Raw genomic sequence first — 22092 nt, 5'->3', positions numbered from 1 at the left:
ATCTGAATATTGTGTATAGACATTATTATTAGTTCTGTGGTACATATTTGATGCTGATTTGATAACTTAACAAACCAGAAAGGCATAAAGGTGGTCTCTGACAGTCTCCAGCTCCTGAGGCACAGTCACAGACTGGGTTGTCCAAAACTCCAGCCTGTCCAGAGCTGACTGCAACCAGTGACTCAACTCTGCTGACTCACTCTGGTACCTGGGATTTACATAAACAGAGGGTAACATATTAACAATTTAAGATATACTTTTAACTATATTCAGCCTGCATGAGTCCCAAAGATCATTAAAAACCAAGAAAATCTGTCTATCTAAGACCTACAGTATGTAACTGGTTTCAGATTTGATACCTGACACAATTTTGTAGTTTCTAAAGAATAAAGACTGACTGGAAAACAAAAGAAACTCAGTCCACTGCCAGAGCCTGACCTGCTCCAGTGTTTGAGCGTGGAGTCGAGGCGGTGTAACTCCTTGTTGACCTTGGTGGTGGAGGAGAGCCAGTGTTCTCCTAGCTGGGTCAGCTGGTTCTCCAAATCTGAACAGCCGACAGACAGAAGAAGCCTCTTGCCCTCCTCCAGGACCTGGTACAACTGGGGCTGATGCTCAGTCAGGCTGGCCTTCAGACGCTAGAGGATCGAGGGGAGAACAGATGGAAAAGAGTTAAAATATGATATTCAAACAAGCATGCACAACCGCAGCTTTCAGGGTGAGTCGGATGGCATTCTGATATTGTATGGTTGCATATATTTGCAGATATACTGTAGGTGTGTGCAGTCTGTACATTGTCCCTTACCTGATAGAGACTAATCCTTTCAATAAGCCTCTCTTCTGTCTCCTCCACCAGACCCACAGTGGGGATGCTACACTCCACAGACTCCAGCTGTCGACACAGAGCCTGGTAGTCTTCCACAAGCCTGCTCCATGACTGGCCAAGACAGGAGACAGGATAGAGTCTGTTATTTATTGTAGTCCCACATGTTGCTTTATTTGATATTTGTGTATTGTCATCAACTTTGTTATCTGCTATATATCAGTTGCTCCTTTTCCCCATCCTTCTATTATTCACTCATTCCCACCTCCAGTATGCCCTCCAGCTCCACTCCCCTCCTGTGGGCCTGTTTCAGCACACTGTGGGCTAAGGCCATTGTCTCCTCCAGGGCCTGGCTTTCCCTCTGTGCTACCAGACCAGACACTTTACTATAAAATGTCTGGGTGAGGATCATATGGCATTCCAGACCCTGGAAGAACTCCTGGAGTAAAAGAGAACATGTTTGAAACACAACATTAGAGAAGAGAGATAAAAGATAAAGAGATAAAAAATAATTCCACCACCACTCCTTACTTTGTGTTTGTCCAGTGACATCTGGACCTCTATGACTGAGGCTACTGTCATCTTCTGGTCGGCAGCCATCTTGTCCTGAGCGGTGTCCACCAGGTCTGTCAGGTCATGAAGTGCAGCTTCATACTGAGCCTTGAGAGACAAGCCGTGGTTCAGGCTGCTACGTCTGGAGCCCACCATCAGCACAAGCTCCTCATATGCATCCTACACAGAACCATCGACATGTCAGTCTGTAAACGTTTAAACTCTGGTAGCTCATGACTCTTGGAGAGTTAATGAGTTAATGAGTTAAGAGTTTAATATCACCTGTAGTTTGAGTAGTTCCTGGTTGGAGATTTGGTCAGACTGGAGTCCCTCTCCTCTGGTCTTCAGCTCAGTCACTCTCTGCTCAAACTCCTTCAGACTGTCCTCGACCTCTGATAATGTCTACAAAAGACGCAACGTATTCAATGGAAATATCTTTTCAGAAGCTACTTCCTATTTGCTATATCGCTGAGATGGCTTTATTTTGTATCTTTTGTGTATCAGCTGTTGGTTGGTATCATACCTCTATCTGTTTGGATGCAGGTCTGTCCACAGTTCCAGCCATCTTCTGTAGCAACTGGTGTTTACTTTCACTCAAAGCTGTGAACAGCATTCTTAGTTCATTCTGGCCAGGACAGCAAAAACAGTGTTAAAGAGTAACAGATGTTAGTCAGGCAGACACTCAAATTGGTAACTAAATACATCACACCACAAGTTTAGTCAGATTTAAACTGAAGGTCTAATAGTTGGTACCTGGAAGGTTGAGTGCTCTTGCAGCCTGTCTCTCATGCTGTCACAGTGCTGTTCCAGGGTAGAGTCCAGCAGCCCCATCCTCTCCTGCAGGCCCTCCAATGTGTCCTCCATCAGGGCTCGCTCCTCTCCTCCACACAGCCGGCCCGCTCCTCTGCCCAGCAGGTCTCTGCACTGGTTTACCTCCCTGGTCATCTCTTTCAGCTGTTTATTCAGGACCTGGAGAGAGGAGTTACAGTCAGCAATGCAGCTCCAGTGGAGTATTTATTGTGTTGTCTGCTTACATCAACATATTGTGTCTATAGCAACCTCTGTTAGCAGTGTTACTACAATACAAGTTCTTTTAGTTTATACCATACTGTGATTCATACGAAAAGTATTCTATTTCTGTATGAGTGAACACAACTGATTAGAGTATTTATTCTATCTCACCTCTAGATTGGTGAGTTGTGTTTCTGTGTCCTCAGACAGCAGCACAGGACCAGAGAGCAGCTGATTCTCAGCAGCATCCAACCAGGAGGAGGCTGCTGAAACTGCAGCATACAGGTCTTGCTGGACTGTCGCCCCTGCCAAAGACACTGCCAGCTTACTGTCACCACCTGACACCTGCAAAGAGGAACAAAGAATATTTACTCATTACATCAAAAGTTGTCGGTAACAATGTTTTTGTTCCTGATTAAAGGCATCTCAAAGAAACAGCCAAAAGTAAAGAGATTAAAATGGGTTAGAAAATTACTGCTTTACCTCTTGGGTGATTCTGTCCAGAGTCTGGCTGCAGACTTCAAACAAAGCACTGGGAGAGTGAGAGTCCTGGCTGGCAGGCTCGCCTCTAAACACCATACTGGGACTGGACAGACGGGACCGGTGGAGGACCTGCACACAAGAGTGACATTAGAGATGACATATGAACCAATTCAACAATTTTAAGGAATTGAGACCAGAATAAGTTGTAGTGACTAAAATATTTTGCACATAAAATAAATTTAGCTTGATGGGTCATTCCTGGAGGTCAAATTAAATACAAAATATATTTCACAAAACCTCCCATGTTAAGAAGTATATTTAATGCAGATGATCATAAATCTTCATATACTGTATGGCATGTTTACCGGGCTAAGCTGGTCCTGTTCCAGGGAGTTGAGGGAGAGCTGCAGCTTTGTACTCTGATCTTTATTCAGGTTTTCCCAGCGCTGTCGCAGGTGGTCTAGAGGGGACAGGCTGTCTGTCTCCAGCAACACTCCACCTGGGACTGACACCTCACTGTGGGAGGGAAAGGAGGGTGTTATCAATGGGATCTGATATCTGTCCCCAGAAGGACAAATCAAATCACAAAAAAAAAATCATTCTTACAGGCTTAATGTGTGACAATAGACAATAATAAAGAATAAAGAGAGGAGAAAAGGTACCTGTCCCCATTGGGTGTAGTCTGTTGGCTGAGTAACTCTTCCCCGACACTGGCTACAGACTGGAGCAGCCTCCTCTGTTCAGCTACTTGCTCCTGCAGCTCCTAGAAAATATAGGAAATTAATTTCAATTAACTTCCAAGAACTGACTTGTTCTGCCCAATGACACTAACCTAATCAAACTGGATGACAACACATCAGGCAGTCAAAATAGTGTTTGAATTAGGCTGAACACAGGCCTATTAAATATAAACAGTCTTAAGTACAGCCTCCTCTTACCCTCTGTCGAAGCAGATTGTCATGATGTTGCTGTGTGCGTGTTGAGCGAGCCTGGGAGAGCCAATCCTGGACATTAGGACTCTGGGACAGAGATGAGTCTGGTTCACTGTCATCCTGCTCCTGCAACGAACCCTGAGAAAAAGACAGAGGGATGCAAGGAGTAAGTCGTGACTTTGCAACAATGTGGTCGAACAGTTGCTGCAATCATGTTTAATAAGTGAAATCTTAATGTCCAAAAGAAAAATAAGGCTTAAACACCTAATTAACTAATTAAATAACTAATCTAACAGAAACAGATTGAAAAAGGGATGATAAAGTGAGATTGTGAATTATAGCTACTGTAAACACATATAAACTTAAGTGACATCTAATTCATGATGCCAGTTTTAACTAAAGTCCATCTGAGATGTAAACTCTCCTAGAATAAATCTGTATTTTGAAGCATTAAATTAATTGTGCAAGTACTGCAAAATAACATTGATCAAAACGAGATTGCTACCAGTTTTTCAAATTGGTTAAGACAAAGAAAGCTGTTGTAGCCTCTATGTGTCGTAGAGTGATTTAGTGGCTAATTGAAGAGGCTGCCTTTTTGAGGAAATTATTTTAAGTGGACATTCAGAAGTTTCAGAAGAAAATTGAGTTGTTTTTCCTCCAAATGAGACGTAAACCAGAGAAGCAACAAAGTCAAAATGCTGTGTCATCAGAAACACACCTGATGCAGTACATTTAGCATTAGCATGTGATGAGGTAGCATCCTTTTGTCTGGTGTCTGAGGCCCATTGTGAGACACACAAGCTCTTGTTGTTCCATAATGGAAAACAGTGGACTTTTATGAAGGAGCATGACACGACCTTTAGTATTTGCACAATACTGCCATTGATGCTGCTGTTCAATGCAACATAATGCAGCACAGCACAACAGAAATGGCACACAGGCAGGGAAATGGAAAAACATGTGGGACTGTGGAGGGACAACACATAAATGGTGAGGAAAACATCCACACATGACTTTGGTACGAGGCATCCTCTTGTCTCACCTGTATGTCAACCTGTTTGTCCTGCAGCATCTGCTGCAGCTCCAGCAGGCTGTCTTTGAGGGAGCGCAGTTTGAGGGTGAGTTGCTCTGCCTCTCCCTTGGTCTCGGCCCGGCCCTCCAACAGCAAGCTCTCGCTGTGGACGGACAGCTCTGACAGATATGACACCTTCTGCTCGATCTCAAACAGCATGTTCTGGAAAGGCAAGAACACAACGGTACACTCAGATGTTTTATAAAATAACAGTAAGGTTTTTAACACAGATTTTTACTTTAGTCTAAAGTTGGTTATAAATTAACCACCACCTGAAATTTAAAGGTGTAGTAACCATCTCAGAATCACAAGTCTTTACAGTAACCTGCCTACAAGTCACTGAAAAGGAAAGAAGTAGAACCTACATTTCATGGGTATGCCTTAGCCAAAAGAAATAATTATTATTTTCTATTATTTTTTCTATTATTTTCTATTCCTTGATAACAATGAACACAAAATTATCCAAAAAGATTGTATTTTCTTAACTTCAAAGAGCTGTAATTGGCTCCAGTAAATCTCTTTTAGTTTTTTAAAGTATGCACAATACACCTTTAGCACTCCTTCAACAGCATGCTGTTTCTGCCTCTTCTTATCTCCCTTAGCTCTACTTGTTATTTCTTCGATTCTCATTCTCTTTGAAAAGCCTACTCTCTGTTTCCCTTCAAATTCTTTTTAAACCATTCCTCTCAGTCTCAGTAAAAGGGACCCTCCCTCTCCATGTTCACATTGTCTGTAAAAAGTGCTAACATTTGCAAATAAGTGGAAAGAGGGGGGGATTAGGGTTGTATCCCCTTCTTTCACACGCAGATACAAGGGCCCTTGGCAGAGAATTTTCCCCAACAATACAGAGTGCCTCCATATAACTCTTTTCCTTCTATTCAGAGTTGTTGCTGCGTCATTCAGTGGGAAGTTGGAGCTCCTTAGGGTATTCTAACTCAAATTCAAAAATGTACCTTCTTCTGTTTTAGCCAAGGTTTTTATGTTTTGACTGACACAACTACAAGACAGGTGGAGTTTGTTATATAGGACTATGTATGTAGGATACCCTTCCTTCTCTTTTCATTCCTCTTCTTTTAAAGTTCCTACTTTGCCTGAGTTCCTCCAACTCTTTCTCTCATCACAATTTTTCACTTCATCTCTCTAACCTCACATCCTTTCTCTAACGTATCTTGCCCTTTCCAGTGGATCTATACTATAATAATTCATGGTTGCAAGTGGAGATAAGGATCCACATGGGCCGAACCTTTAGCCCTGAGCTCCCCAGGAGCCATATGTAAGCTGTAATCAGCTTACTGTCTCGCAGCTGCTACAAACACACACACTTTAAACATAATTTTCTTTGCCTGAGTCACAGAACTAACATTATTACTGCTGAGAAGCCAATTATGGTTCATCATAGGATGAATGTTTTAACACTTTCAATACCAAAACTGAGGCATAGTTCAGGTTATATGTTCTCACAAAGGCTGCCAACATAACTCACTTACCACTACCGTTGCAGTTTAAGATTTAAAACATATTTATTTCAATATCAATCTAGCTGCATACATAAAATCTTTTGCCAGTGACAGAAATAAACGCAGATGTCAGGAAAGGTCGGTTAACAGGCTTGTAGGACAAAAACTAAGATAAACTTTTTTATCTCTTTCCTCAGAAGTTGCTTTGTGATCAAAATCACTCAAACTGGAATATTATCTCCTACTTCTGACCTGAATAAAATCACACGACTGTGGATCAGTGACCATCGCCTCTACCATTTTGCCTCAGATGCTAATTACCCCACAGATAAAGGTGATGTTACTATAGAAACAGGACGAGCAGGGGGTAAAGCCTTGAGCTGGAGGAGGAATGTTGGGGAACTAGTGTGATCAGAGAAGGACACAGAGTCAGACCCTAATCCTAATCCCAAACCCTAATCCCCTCCCGCCCCCCCAAAGTGTCATTTATTGGACAATAGTGGCCTCTTATTCTGCTCTGCTCCTGTTAAATTCTGTTTCCTTTGGTTTTTGAGGACGGACTGAACAGTTTATGCATGACTAAAATAGTAACAGTAATATAACACCCAGGGAATGAATCCAAGCATAGGCACTATTTCTGGAACCGAGAAGCAGCCAGTGGCAGATACTTCACTTTAGCCTTTGATAACTCACTCTTGACAATAGCATACAGACTTCAATGCTGAGCCTAAGGCAGTGGGAGAAATTCAAAGGTTTTTCTTGACTTGTCAACTGAGGAAAACTTCTTGCGAATATCAGGAGAGCAGCAAAACTGTACACCATATCTACTTCAGTCAACCTCAGTGAACTCTATTCAGTCAAACATTCAGTTCAGTCTTTCACAACATCAGAAATCTCACCTGACAGTCGATGAGCTGCTCTTCCATGTCCATGTCATCGTTTTGGGGCTGAAGAGCAGAGCTGAGAGTTGCACGAGTGCTCAGCAGCCAATGGTCAAGCTCCTCTGCCTCACTGTGGTAACGCTGCAGTGCCTGCTCCTGTCGCTGCTCCTCTAGTTGTTCGCTTAGTTTTTCCTGTAGTGGTTGATGTGAAGAAAACATGTTAGCTTCCACAATTGTGTGTGGGTACGACAACAAGCTCCAGTCATAACAAAGACAATTTTGACACACTATTAAAGCTCAAGGTAGATGTGAAAGTATGCATATTTGAGAGATTATTTTTGAGGACCCACCTCAAGCAACTGCCGTTTCCCAGAGGCCTTCATTCGAATGGTGGCCATCCTCTCTCCCAGCACAGTGAGGGTAGACTGGAGTGCCAACTGGTCAGCAGCCTCCCCGTCACTATCACTGTCTGCCAGCTCCTCAGAAAAACAGGTCTGTAATTCACCAATCTCATCCTGCAGCATCAGGATCTCATCCATCAGGGCCTAGCCAGAAAACAATAAGGAAAGTGTGTGAGAGGTAAAATAAACAGAATATGCTGAGAGGATAAAAACTGTTGAAATGAAGGAAGGAGAGACTGAAAAGAAGACCGTGAGATAGAAGCAATAGAGGGTTTGTCCAAATTGTCTGACACTAGTGTAACAAAAACTAACTGTATCGGACATGGCTGTGAAGTTGGCATAGCAACGGAGAATAGTGCCACGCAGTCTGTGCAACCATTGCACAGGCTAGTGCAATATTAAACCCCTGAATCATTCCCTGTTTTTTCCCTGAGCAGGGCTTCTCTTTTGCCATCTTTGTCTTTTCTTTAAGAGATCTGTCTTGTCTGACTTTCAGTTTACACTTCACATACTGTTCAACTACTTTTGATGTCATCTCTTTTTAACCTACACACATGAGCACAACGTTGCCAATATCTCCAGACCTCACAGTCCCCTGTCTCTCTCACCTGGTGTGCAGCCATCTGGCTCTCTGGACTCTTGTTGGGCTCCAGGCCCTCATTGAGCGCTGCCTCGATGGACTCCATCTTGGTGGAAATGGATTGGAGGGACTCCTGATAATGCTGCTGCCGCTCCAGAGCCTCATACAGGCTCTTCTGCTTCTCGCTGATCTATAGCAGGAAAGGAGGATTGCAAAAACAGAAAGAAATCAATGATGGTGAAATCAAGATGGTAGCTGGAGAAAGAAGTTGGGATTTATGTTGACTGTGGCATTGTTTGTCTTGTAACTTGTGGTGGCAGGTTGTTGGAGGTACATTTCAAAGTTAATGTAAATCTATGTTTCGGTCCCTGTTTTGGCCAGTTTTGGTGTATCTAGGTAGATGATTCTGTTTCGTTAAAAGAGTTTTAATTATGCTTTAAGTAAAAACATACAGTAGGTGAGTGGTGCATTTACAAGTTATTTAAAACAAATTGATGGTTGATTTTAATGGATGACGTATCGTACCACGTTCTTGAGTGTTTCCCAGGATCTCTGCAGGTCATCCAGATTAGCAGCGCTGGTCTCCATAGACGGGTCATATAGCTCCTGGAGGGGTGCTCGACTTAGAGCTCCACGACCCTGTGACAGCACAGTGAGTGTGAGTTTCATTCATATCTGAGAGCAAAAATATGTACATACTTGCCACAGTATGTTACTGTGCAGTAAAGAGGATGTGCTGCAACGTGGTCTTGTTACAAACACACTTATTAATGAGCCATTCTGATGTCATACCGTCCTTGAACATACAGTATTGTCAACAATTAATTGGAAGTGGCACATTTGGGGGAAGAATATCCACAACTGCTGTGCACACTATACATATGTGCAATTTATGAACGAATACATTATACACTTACAGCTAGAAACTAATATAGATAGATCAAATAAAAAACGTCTGAACATCCCCATCTACACATTTTCCTAATTTAAACTAATGGCAGCTTAGCTCAGTATGCCACGAGTTAATGGTTATGGTAGTTCTGGTAACACAGGCCTCCCACACGCTCACATACTTCCACACAAAGGGTATTGGCAGAAATTTAAGAGTAGTAAGCACAACCTATGACCTATGAGTTAGATCTGTTTTGTTCTTTGTGGGACGTTTCCACTTTAGCAGCAAAGGTCCCTTGCGACTAGTTTATACTCTGATGATACTACCCTCCTGTCATTTTCCAGCTGCCCCACATTCTGCCTTTGATCTTATTGATTTTAGTCTGTAGTTAGAAGATAAAAGCTCACTGACACATCAGAAGACAGAAATAAAATATGCATATTTCCCAATAATAAGAGGACAAACAGAAGTGACTGTGGTTGTATCCCACAGAACAAAATGTTGCTGTTTAACTGCTGTATCATTCTGTGTCATAGATTAAACAAAAAGCTATTTCATTTATGCTAAGTTGGATGACTTTTTCCACAGCAATATTACCTCAGCAAAAAGCAAGTGAAAAATAAATTTGTTTCAGCAAAGTGAATCAGCAAAAATATGCTGATGAGCAGGGAAAGCAGGAGCAGGACAGCAACCCTCCAGTTTTTTCAAACATACGTTGTATTGATACTGGTGATGGTCAAGTCGTCATGATTTGGTGGTGTGAATCAGGCGGGTGGGATGAAATGGGGTGGCAGAAGTAACATGTCAATCTTAATAAGTCATTTTGTTACATATTCAGCCTTGAATCATGTATCTATTGAAAGAAATTAAAGTTTCTGACAACAGAGTAACTGTTCCAATACAGACTCACTTGTCTCTTCAATCTGTATCCAGCAATGTCACTGGGTACAAAAACATCTTCAAGACATGTTAATTTGCATTGGAAAGCAGTGAAATAATCTCATCCCAAAGGCAAGTTGTCTTAACTTTTTTAAACAGATGGTAAGACTAACATTTGGTTGGATGACTTATCAAGATGGACATTTTTGCGGCTCAGGTTGAGATGTTGCTTTCTTGTCACGTTAAACTGAGAATTTGAGGCGTAAAACGTGAAATGGAAGGTGAGTATGTGAAGGGTTGGCAGGTCAGATAGGGCTTTGGAGGTCACCAGGGTGGGGTTTGCAGTACCTGGTTAAGAGGAGCGTCAGCGTTAGCCCCTGGGGAGGGGGAGCGGCAGGCAGGGGGAGAGGAGACCTCGCTGTTGGTGCCCTCCTCCCCTGACTCCTCCGTCACAGGGGAGAGGAGTGTGTGGCAGCGGCCTGCTGTCATCTGACCACACATACACACCACACATCAAAGAAGCAGGTGGAGGAAAAGAGAGGGGGACCAAACAGAAAATGCCCAGATGAAAGGAGTGAAGAGAGAGAGGGAGAGAGAGAGAGAGAAAGAGAAAGAAAGAAAGAAAGAAAGAGAGAGAAAGAGAGAGAGAAAGAGAGTATCAAAATTAATGGGGGAGTGCAGGTTAGGGAGATTGCAGTGAGCATATTGCTGATTAATTAGACAGAGTAGTCAAATAACACAGAGAGGAGACCCATTAGATCACATTACTGCTATTGACATCAAACGCTGCAACGCTTTTGCAGTTGCACAGCATTAAAGACACAAAATTCACTGTAGCGTTGCTCTGTGCTAGAAAACACACAAACACTGGAATCAACTGGCAATGAATGAGCTGCTAGGACTTTTACAGGATACATCAGGGGAAAGGAATGACCAGTACCAGGAAGTTGAAAATCACACACACACAAATACTGATTGCAAACGCCACAAACATACTCATATGTAAAGTTGCAGTTTCAGACCTGCAGACACATTTCCCTTGTAAGTGGCATCTGGACATTATTCAAATTACATACAACCAAAGACTACAGGTTTAAATGTTTTCTTAGATATTTTTAGCAGTAGTCTTCCTTAAGAGCTAGAAAAGGACAGCTCATACAGTAGCATACATAAGCACAACTAAAAATGACATTAGAGGTATTTTCAAGGTGAAAAACACCCCACTATATGGACTGTAAGAAGAATAAATCTAATGGAAATTCCCCAGAAGATCAAGGCCCAAGTTTAAACAAAGCATAGCTAAAGCATGGCATAGCTAACTGAGACTGGGAGTGAAGAGTACAGCAGCAGCAGCAGCAGCAGCAGCAGCTGTCTGAGAAGTAGCACAGTTGTCTGTGTGCCTGCATGCTTCAGCAGAGAGGCAGAGCTGAAATGTGAGCCAGACCCTACTGGGCTGCTTTCTGGCAGTTAATGGAGAACTTGGCCGACTGACTCGGGACCTTGTTATATTTGGTGGACTTTTTCCCGGGCTTTATGATGCAATGCAACGCAATGAAGAGCATCAGCACACCAGCATGTGTGGGAAACTCAGTGGTTCGAAAGTGAGATCAGTTAGAAACCGAGCAGCACACAACAGTAACTATGTTAAACAATAACAAATCAAGGATATCAGCAGTCCCGGAAAGCTATTTATGCCATTCAGAGACTTATCATGCTCTGCTCACACACAAACACACACATGCGGTAATATCCTGTTTCCTGGCCCGCTGAGACCAAACACACCACACACAGTAACAGGGCAAGGATGTGAAAAAATCTGAATCAGAAAGAAAGCCACTGACAGACAGAGGAAGAGAGGGTAGTGAGGGAGTTTCTTATGTGCGAACACATAAGAAAAATGAATGATCAAGCCGAGGATAACATACTGTACTAACAGGCAGACAGATTTAGGCTAATACGAAGCAAATTGAAGTGACACAGCACAGAATCAGCGCAGTAATGCAGAACAGGAGACAGCACGAATAGTAACACTTGAGGTGTAGGAAAGATGAAGGGGAAAAAAGCTCAAGTTATTTCTGTGTAATATAAAAATCACACACTGAATGAAAGAGAAACAGACACTGGATAATAATATAGAAAAAAATCAACTCTAAACCTGGAGACTTTTATATTTATCTGTCAGGGACCACTGAATAGATGAATATGAGGCTCTTCAGCCCTATTTAGACATAGTTTAATCTCAGGGACCCACATTTTGAAGGATTCTTTTATAATTGGTAACTTGGCATTTAATTGTGCATGCACAGTAGAGCTATGTGCATTGGGGAAATGAGAGTGGTAAAGTTAAAGCTGAAATTAAAACTGACATTGTCAGACCTTTTCTTAATTGTGGTAAGTTATTGCAAATTAAATTATAGAGAAATGAACTGCCTGCACCCTCTGGAGACCCCAGAAGGACCCCATATTTCACTTTGACAACCAGTGGTCTAGACAGAAAAGTGAATATAGAGGCTGCAGTCAAACACAAACACAAACACGGGTCATAAAGCCATGCAGTATGTGCATGTGTGATTCTCTGTGTATCCCCAAAGAGGCTTTGCCACTCACCATGACGACAGAGGGGTGTGCAGGAAGCTGCTTGTTGGCGGCGGCAGTGGCAGTTGCCACGGCACTGGGCAGCTCTTCATCACTCAGCTCGTCCATGCCATCTGAAAGGCCCTCCACCTCGCTGACCGTCAGCAGCATGGTGGCGTGTTTGGCCTTCACTGTCAGCATCTTACACTTGGAATGGAGCGAGGCGATCTGCTCCTGGTAGCCACGGATCTTCTGGGCCAGCTCCTGTCAAAACATCCCCCCCAACAGAAAACACCGCCACCCCCAGGGTCAGGAGAGTGTGGTTCAGTCCGCAATGGAAGATCAATAGTTCCTGGTTCACTAGGCTCCTGAAAAAAGGGGGTAGCTGAGTTGGTTCAGCGTTGAATGTGGTGCCGGTGGAGCGGACGCATTCTCTTCTCTCCCCTGGTCTCTCGCTTTTGGCTTCACAGTGTGTAAGCGTAGAAAGAGAATAGCTCTGCCTCACACTCTCTCTCTCTCTCTCTCTATCTTTTTTCCTCTGTCTCTCTCTCTTCTATATCTCTGAACCAATCAGAACAGCAAAGAGGCGGGTGACTCAGAGCAGCGGTGAAGCCAAAAGACAGGATGTTTGGTTGAGAGAGAGACGCTTGCAGAAATAGTTCAAAATCCCTCAGACACTCCCTCTCCTACACATACACAAATGGAAAGTAAAAAACAGGAAGTGATCTCACTGCTTGCAGCCCCCTTCTTGTGTCTACCATTTCCCTCCTCCACCAATCCCCAGGACAGATTCCTCCCAACAAAAGAGAGCCGTAAAGAGAGAGGGAGTGTTTAGAGAGGAAGAATGACAGAGATGGTGTCAAATTACAGCAATGGTATGAGCCGGCAGGCTGGGTTCAGCTCCTCCTTCCCCTTCCCTCCTCCTCCTCCTCTTCCTCCTCCTCCTTCTACTCCCTCTGCCCCGCAGATGGTCAATGCACTGATAATCAGGTCATGTGACTAACTGGGCCAGTGGAGTTGTAGCTATCTGCTCAGCTTATAGACCAAACTCAGACATAAACACACGCCACGCCACTCACTGCAGCAACTGAGAGACTTATAAGACAGTATCTACAATCAGCTGGGCTCATGAGTTCCTGGTAAAGTATTTTAAGTAGATAACATCTGCAAGAGCCATGCAGAGAAACTCAGAGTGTAATAAAAAATGTTCTGCTTTTGGTGAGATTTGATCTGCTTCTCTGCAGGTCTTTGCTTCAGCACTCCGCCCCTCCCCTCCCCTCCCAATCTCTCTCACTGCATGGGAGATCAAATACACTTACTCAGCAAGGTAAAACTGCAACTGATAGCACAGGCCTGTAACAATGCAGGTGAATCTAACCATCTACACTGCATCGAACAGGAATCTACGCAGAATATATTCACACGCACCATCAGATAAAGCAGGAATGTGCGTGTGATTTGGGCTTGTAGAGGCACAACACGATATTCTCACAGAATTGCTTTATGACAGGAGAGTTAGATGATACAGTTTTAAAAGGGGATTAAATCAGCAATATCTATTCTGTGATTTTTGGCAGTTTGATTGGAAGATCAATTAATTGCCCTTTGTTTTCATTTCTAATCGAGACATTAGCGAAAATGAAGCACAATCATAAGAGTTGCATCCAACTACTACTACTAAGATATACAGATGATGTGATTTCCTGTTGTCGTAACTTTTCTTGTATGTTGTTTTACACTGTGGCAGAGTACAGGAACTAAGTAATGATGACTGAAGTTCTATCTTTATCTGGTCTTTGATGTGAAAGAAGTTAACCTCATTTGAAAAGTCATCATATTTCCTTAAATGTCAAACAAAAAGCCCTTTGAGACATGTGACAACTAGTAATTGTCCTCTAAAACATAAACATTGTCATGCAGTCATGTATGGAGCTCATCTACAGTAAAGGTACTGAAGTTCATCAGGTCCTTGTTGCTTCACTGTTATTTCACAGGCTATTATGTCCTGACAAGTTGTGTGTTAAGTGAATAATGACAAATCCTAAAATGTACTTTATGGCCAATAGAATAGTTTTTGTCTGGGGCAATTTTTAATGGTTCAGTTTCCATTTAAGGAAACCTTCATGTTACAACATACAATTATATTTTAGACACTTGTGTACTTAGAGATTTGTGGCGACAGTTTGGGAAAGGCCCTTTCCTGTTTCAACATGTCAAAGCCAGGTCCATGAGAGAACTTAACTGCCCTTTTCTTCACCTCACTGATGCCCTTGTGGCTGAATGGGAGCAACTTCCTGCAGCCAAGTTCCAAACTTTTGTGGTAAGTCCTCTAAAAAGTGTGGGCTGTTACAACAGCATATTAATGCTCATGGTTTTGGGTGTTCAACAATGTGTGTAATGTTCAGGTGTCCAAATACTTATATATAATATTTAATAATACATATAATAAATACAAAATATAATTAATATATACATGAGAGGCAAAGTGAGAGAAAGTGTGTGTCCTCGGTCACCTCGTGGTGGTGTATCTGAGCCTGAAGTTCCTGTATGTTGCTGGTGGAGACGGGCCGGTCCTGAATGATGCGGTGGGCTTCCTCTATTAATCTCTGGAGGTTCTTCACTTCCTGTTCATACTGCTCATACTGCACCACAGCCTCCTGGCAAAGAGAAAACATAACATGGAAAGGCTGAAGTTGCATCTTTTGTAAAAAACATTAAAAAATGTGATTTATATTATTGATCCCAGTAGGGGAATGATCTTTACCCTTGCTTTCCCCCTACAGTGGGATCAAAGGTCAGTATCATCTACAGAGCAGCACCACATGGAGCTGATTGGGATTCAGTAGACATTGAGTGGATGCTTCAAATGTTCATACTTGAGGGCTGTCTGAGTGAAGTAATTTCTCCTGCTATCTATGTTCATGCTACCATGATATTGATTTCTATATGAACAGCATGTGTCACTGAATATGTTTTGTATATTCATGTGTTGTTGTGCTCTAGTGTGGCATTGATTAGAAGAGGATAAACATAAACTCAGTAGCTGGTTTATAAGACATGACTTGCTTAAACTAATGCATCACTCCTGCACTAAATTCAACTTCATGAAGATTATAATGTTCAGTTTTTCTTGAAGCTGTTAAAGAGAGGTGTTGATTCAACGTTAGGGTTACAATTCACAGTAATGAGGTATGTTAGACACGTTTTCTGTTTTTTGTGGACTTCTGTACCATGATAACATTTGGACTATCTTAGATATAGTGTTTAGAATAAGATTAAATGAATATGTCTATAAGATATAAGACATCTATCTCAAATATGACTCTGAGCTAGATCACAGTGAGCTTGGATGCTTCAGATGTTTGTCCTCTAGATTGTCCCTGAGGGTCACTTGTTTCTTCCTCTAAAGACTAATCTTCACTACAATGAGCTTAAAAACAAAATCAGCCCAGAACCAAAGGATTGGAGGATAATACTGGTCCAATGAGGGCTAAAAGAAAACACAGACATTCCTAGGAAAGCATGTTGGGACACTACAGCAGAATTTAGACCATCTCGAGTGGATGACGAAGTAGAACAACATAACTTTTCTTACTGGGCAACAACTGACTTTCTATATAGCCTTGATATATAAGAGACAGCTGTCTACTACTCACTGCTGAGGATTTGCAGGTCTTCACTATTTACAGCAACTTCACAGATAATCTAGCAAGTTGTAGGAAAATGACTACTGAAAATAATGTAATACAAAAACATATTACCTTAATTTTATTGATTAGCAATGTAATACATCAACAGGATTATAGCTCTCTTTCACTTAATATGTGACAGTTAATTAACAGCACTTGCAATATGAGGACTGCACTTTACCTGCAGGATGTTGCACTGCTGGATGGTGGTGTGCTGCAGTTGGCTGGCTTCTTGCTGCAGGGACTGAGCTGTGCGGCAGATAGGCAGACTGGCCACTACCTCCTCTGGTAGCCGGAGGGCGCTCTGACACTGCTGTACTGCTGCCACCTGCTGCTTGAAGCCCTCCATTTCCACCAGCAGACGCTTATGAAAGAATAAAGGGGTAGTGTAGCTTTAAATTGTTTGTAGACTGTAGGCATGCACTGTGAATCTGTGTGTATTCCTTCTGTCTCTGAATTTCCAAAACCATTCTGATGCCAATATTTCAATAGTACTACTACCACTACTAATAATAACTTATATAGCGCCTTTCAAGGGACCCAAGGACGCTTTACACATAGTATTGTACTGACTACAAATGAAGTAATTAATATGTGTGTCTTCACCTGTCTCTGTGTGAGCTGCTCTCTGAGGCTGAGCCTGTTGAGATCAGGCGAGGCAAGTGTGACCTGGATCTGGTCTACTGCGGCATGGAGGCTCTTCACCTCTGCCTCCAGACGCGACATGTCCTGAGGAGAGACGTAGATATAATAAATTAAAGGAAAGCATGTGTGAGCATAGGCACAACTAATACGTATCGAAATCATATAATGTATATTGTTTTTATCATTGTTGATTTGGACATCACACTTGTCTGCAGAAGGGTTTTTGTTCTCTGTGTTCAACCATTTGCAATTATTTTTAGTCTGAGATTTGAAATGTGAGGGTCTTTAAAAACAGAACTCTTCATTTGCAAATTCTAACTGACCTAGATGTATTTCATGTGAAAGGAAATTAAAATTTCAAGTCTCTGCAAATAAAAGTCGTGCTATGTCTGTGGGAGGAGAGAAAAATCCAAACACACAGGACGAATTGTAAACAGATTTCCAACACACAGTGTTATTAGCAACAATCAACCACTGACTGTCATCTGGGTACCAGCTGTATAGCAAACAGATTAGCGTGACAGATTACTGCAGCACAGGAGTCAGAAGCACGTTCCATTATGATGGTAGTACTTGGTGATGACCATAAGAGGACACTGTTGGATTGGGCCTCTGATGTTGTTTGACTGGATGTGCATCTCATGTTCTGCACCAATGTGTCTGGATTTATGAGATAACATTTTCTGCAGTTCTTAATGAAGATAAATTGATCACAGTACTTTAGAGATGAAGTATTATTGATGTCTGATTCCTGTAATGCTCGTCTCAAGTGTGAATGTCGTTTACCTTAGCTGCATCCTGCAGACTCTGGAGGCGAGTCTTGGCAGTTTGCTGCAGCTCCTCTGTGCGTCTGCTGAGGTGTTTCACCTGCTGGCTCCACCCCTGCGTCTGCAACACCTCCCCCAGCTGCCCCTCCCTCTCCCCCATGGCCTCCAAGTCACCATGGAGACCCCGACACTCCCGCAGCAACGCCTGTCACCATGGGACCATAAATTACATGTCAAAGAGAAGAGCCTTTTGTGTTTGCGCAATTATACTAATTAAGGCCGGCCAACATACTGTACGGTATATGACATGTTACTGTAAATCAAACGTGTGTGATTCACATAAAAGTGTGTGAATCTAATTAGCTGTCAATTTGTGGGGTGTCTTCAGCAGGAAATAGTATTTATTTCAAAACGTATCAGAACCCAATTTTTTGCAGAAGACAACAGCAATTTTCAGACATTTTAAAACTATTCACACTCCCTGTTGTGTGACTCACTGTAAAGACTCACCTGGTGTGCTCGAATTTGCTCCTGCAGCTGAGACGCAGAGCTCCAGATGATATTACCAGACACCAGAGCCTCTGCCTTTTCTGTCCAGCCCAAAATGAATGCCCTCATGCCGTGATATTCTTCCACCTGTCTCTCTGCCTGCTCACAACAACAACAAAAAATGAATACACTTATTTTTAGAAGGAAAATGAAATATCAAGCATTCTCAAACTAAATTTTCTAATACTGACTCCAAATTCTAGCGTTAAAATATAAAAATTTGTTTTTCATTCATGCAAGCAATAATAGAAACGTGTCTTTGTCTTTAGGGATGTCTACAGGACATGATGAATTGAATTGATAGCTCTCACCTTCTTTAGTCTGTTGGCTCTGTCCTGGACCTGCTGTGTGGTGTGGCGCTGCACTTCAGTCAGTTTGGCCACAGCATCGCCCAGCTGCTTACACAGCAGAGGGTTCTGCTCACCGAACTCCTGCACCGCTACTCCTAACTCAGCCAGAGAGCGACCACAGCATTCACACTCCTCACAAAGACTCTGGAGTGGAGAGGAGAGGAGAAACAGGAGGAAAAAGAAGGAGGTGAAGTGGAGAAAAATCAAAGAACAAGGGGACTTTAAGTGAGGGGTAAAACTGAAACTTAAACATTAGTTAACATTATATCCCTGTTGGCTATCTATCTGATTTCACTAAAGAAGTTTTCTCACTACACACACTTCAGGGTTTGTGAGCCTACAGATGGGCAAAAGGAGCAAGGGAAGAAAAAAGTTAGGGCAAAAGAAGGAGAACAGGAGGGAAGGGGCTCAGAGTCCCATCTGGAATACTCCTCACAAAAGTGGGTCACTGTTGAAGGCAGAATTCAGTTCATGCCATTCCAACTCTCACACACTCATTAACCTCAACATCTGCAAAATGAATAGCCAATCTAACAGGGGTTAATTGCTTGTTAATTAGTCAATCTGTCTGGTTGATTACTTTGGTCTCTTCTTTGGCCTCCCCCAGGTCGGCACCCTTGTCTTCCAATTTCAGAGCAATGGTCTTCAGCTTTGCCTCAATGTCCTGGAGTCTGGAGCTGAAGTCCTCTTTCACATCTCTGGTCTGCTGCACCTCCCTTTCCCTCGCCTGGACCTGAGGCAGATGGCAGAAATAAACAGATTTCACAGTACTGTCGAACAGCTATTTAACAAAGCTAACTGGTTATGGAAAGAGCCCTGCAGTGGGGAAGTACGGTCATATACCAGGCAATACTGCAGGACTCATACAAGTGAGTGCCTGATTTACACTGGTGCACATACAGTACATTTACATACCAGGAAATAGGATGAACAAAGCTTTAGTGTTTACGCATAGTATTTGATAACAAACCTACTGAAAACCCATGTGACATCCATAATTACTTAATTAACTACATTTAATGCATTTAATATGTAAACTGCAGCCAAGAGAGGTCACCTGGTCTTCAGCAGAGCCCAGAGCCAGAGCCACCTCGGCCAGCTGCATGCTGAGCTCAGAAGGCAGACCAGCCTGGAGGTCCTGGTACTTGGACTGCTGCAACTCTGTCATGCGCTCCACACTCTGACGTCTGCTGATGACCTCGCCATGTGCAGTCTGCAATACAAACAACATCACATGGCGGACTGTAGATCACATGTTGTATGACATGGAAACTTATCTTTCTCCAAACAAGCCAGATAAGCCAGAGTTCTGTACCGATGTATCGATGATTTGTGGATTTGTGCTTATATGTGTGCGCGCGTGTGTGTGTGTGTACATGTAGTGGCCTACAGTACCTCTAGCTCTTGCAGCAGTGAATCCAGGTCAGCAGTGGGACTCAGCAGTAAACCACGAGTGTCTTGAATCCAGCCTTTAACCAAGCCCAACTCCTTCTCAACCTCTTCTCTCTCCCTCAACTCCTGTTGTACCTGTGATCTGCTGGCCCGCACCCGCAACACAAGGCTAAAAAAGACACAGAGTCAGTGAGGAAATTATACAAAAATGTTTTGTGTTGGCCTGGTAGATATACCTGAGGGTACAGTCAAAAGAGTCAATGTAAAACAAGCTATTAATATATATTTTTAGCTCATATAAAAGTAATGTGTTTAATCATAAATATTATGTAAGTGTTGGGCCACTCACCTGTCATATTGCTCCTGCATGCTTTTGATCTCTTGTAGGCACGGTGTCTCCTTATGACCATTCTCTGTCTTTCTCTCCATCGCCTCCTCCTCCTCTTCTTCCTCCTCCTCTCCTCTAAGGCTGCGTGAGTGTTGCCCCAGCAGGGCCAGGATTGATTGCTCCCTCTCCACCTCAAGGCTGAAGGAATCATGGTACTCCAGGAGGCTCTGCAGGGCTGCCCTGGTGGCTGCCTTCTCAACTGTGCTGTCTGGGACACGACTGTGGAGGTCTTTGGACACAGAGCACACCTTCTCCATCTGAAGGCCACAGAAGGTTATATGCAAAGAGTCAGGTGTGAGTGATGCAGCAGATTATGTTAGTTTACTGATAATACTAGAGAAAGTGTAGGGTTCCTCAAGTATCTGTGCTAACTGACTAGGTAAGTTAGACTCCAGTCTCTCCAGTGGATTGAAAGGTCTCATTTTAATATTATACAAATGAAGGATGTGTATCCCAGAGATTCACCATGTTGTGTTCAAAGACCCTTTGTTTTTGATGAACCAAGAGATGATTTGAGAGGTTTCATGAATTCTACCATGATGAAAAGTCAAACAACAGTCACTATTCAGCTTGATGACTAGAGAATTAGTCTTTAAGATTTTTAGATTGCGCATTAGTGACCTATTTCACGTTTGTTTAACTAACACTCAAAGTTCTTTCTACAGTAAACAGTATTCTCTGTGAGAGTCAAAGGCAGAAACCAGTGCAGAGAATGACATCATGTCCAGTTGAACAAAGGGGCCATAGAAAACCAGTGGACAACAGGAATGTGCCACATATGAGGAAGTGACCGTTGCTTCCAGTTTGACCTCATTTCCCTTTCTCGGTGCTTTGTGGGAATTCTTGGGAGCTGACAGTGTCACCCTCGAAATAGGTCGAAAGGCGGGAAAACGCTGCATGACACAGTGTTTTGGCAAGAGGAAACAACTGGCCCGAAGCCTGGAATTACATCACAGCACCCCAACTGGTATTCAGTTGTTGCTGTGTTTGACCTAAATATGTAGAAGCAAGAACGGTTTCATGGAGTTGTGTGTTTGTCAGCTGCAAGTGTCATGTGAGTATAAACAGCTTCCGTGGAACAACTGTGTGCACGTTTTACGCTCAACATGTAGCACACTCAGCACACTTGCAGGCACTTGAGCTCGCAGAACACACACAAACACAGACACAGACACAGACACAGACACAGACACAGACACAGACACAGACACAGACACACACACGCGCGCACATACAGGGAATCATGTAAAAAATCATTAAAATAAAGTATCTTCTCCGACCTTCTCTGTGAAGTTCCTCCACTCCCTCGCAGTGTCCTCCAGTGCCCTCTCCTGGGCTCCAGCCACACTGCGGAGCCTGGTCCACCGTTGCCATAGTGACGACACAGAGTGGCTGGTAACAGCTTTGCTAGACTCGGAGATGATCTGCTCCAACTCTGTTGCTTTCTCTTTCAAAGCATTTAAAGGCATTTCCAGCAGGTCGATGTGAGCCTCTAGAGACTACAGCCAAAAGACGACAACAGATACACAGAAGTCATTCCACACGTACATTCTGCTAAAACGTTTATATAACAAACACTAAAACTCTCACCTAAATGTTAAAACTCCATAGACAGACAGGCAAACAAGGAAGAATACATAAACACTCCAGAGTTTAAATATTTATCGGCAACTGCTTCCACAGTAAGAACAAATGTTGGAATTTAATAAATAACACATAGCTGAATCCTATAAATAAAAGATAACCATTCCATACAGTATATCAGTTATGAGTGTAAG

The 22092-nt window shown here is 42.8% G+C and overlaps 1 protein-coding gene across 1 annotated transcript in view; it reads right to left on the bottom strand.

The window, feature by feature from the left end:
• Nucleotides 1-22092, bottom strand: part of syne1a (spectrin repeat containing, nuclear envelope 1a) — a 144537-nt gene that overhangs the window by 26860 nt on the left and 95585 nt on the right. The window contains exons 84-114 of the mRNA XM_044329976.1: nt 21595-21813; nt 20276-20571; nt 19930-20095; nt 19592-19747; nt 19115-19267; nt 18496-18678; nt 18146-18283; nt 17655-17840; nt 16830-16952; nt 16405-16587; nt 15048-15191; nt 12568-12798; nt 10309-10449; nt 8715-8828; nt 8218-8379; nt 7559-7753; nt 7227-7400; nt 4841-5032; nt 3805-3936; nt 3529-3629; nt 3232-3382; nt 2867-2995; nt 2555-2728; nt 2126-2341; nt 1896-1997; nt 1655-1774; nt 1352-1552; nt 1086-1259; nt 803-934; nt 439-635; nt 76-208 (exon numbers count right to left, since the gene is read on the bottom strand). Coding sequence (XP_044185911.1) covers nt 76-208; nt 439-635; nt 803-934; nt 1086-1259; nt 1352-1552; nt 1655-1774; nt 1896-1997; nt 2126-2341; nt 2555-2728; nt 2867-2995; nt 3232-3382; nt 3529-3629; nt 3805-3936; nt 4841-5032; nt 7227-7400; nt 7559-7753; nt 8218-8379; nt 8715-8828; nt 10309-10449; nt 12568-12798; nt 15048-15191; nt 16405-16587; nt 16830-16952; nt 17655-17840; nt 18146-18283; nt 18496-18678; nt 19115-19267; nt 19592-19747; nt 19930-20095; nt 20276-20571; nt 21595-21813 — 5118 coding nt within the window. The remainder of the gene's footprint in view (nt 1-75; nt 209-438; nt 636-802; nt 935-1085; nt 1260-1351; nt 1553-1654; nt 1775-1895; nt 1998-2125; nt 2342-2554; nt 2729-2866; nt 2996-3231; nt 3383-3528; nt 3630-3804; nt 3937-4840; nt 5033-7226; nt 7401-7558; nt 7754-8217; nt 8380-8714; nt 8829-10308; nt 10450-12567; nt 12799-15047; nt 15192-16404; nt 16588-16829; nt 16953-17654; nt 17841-18145; nt 18284-18495; nt 18679-19114; nt 19268-19591; nt 19748-19929; nt 20096-20275; nt 20572-21594; nt 21814-22092) is intronic.

The sequence above is a fragment of the Thunnus albacares genome, chromosome 16 (genome assembly GCF_914725855.1).
Source record: "Thunnus albacares chromosome 16, fThuAlb1.1, whole genome shotgun sequence".
NCBI classification, from domain to species: Eukaryota; Metazoa; Chordata; class Actinopteri; order Scombriformes; family Scombridae; genus Thunnus; species Thunnus albacares.
This window is presented reverse-complemented; position numbering and strand designations above follow the sequence as displayed.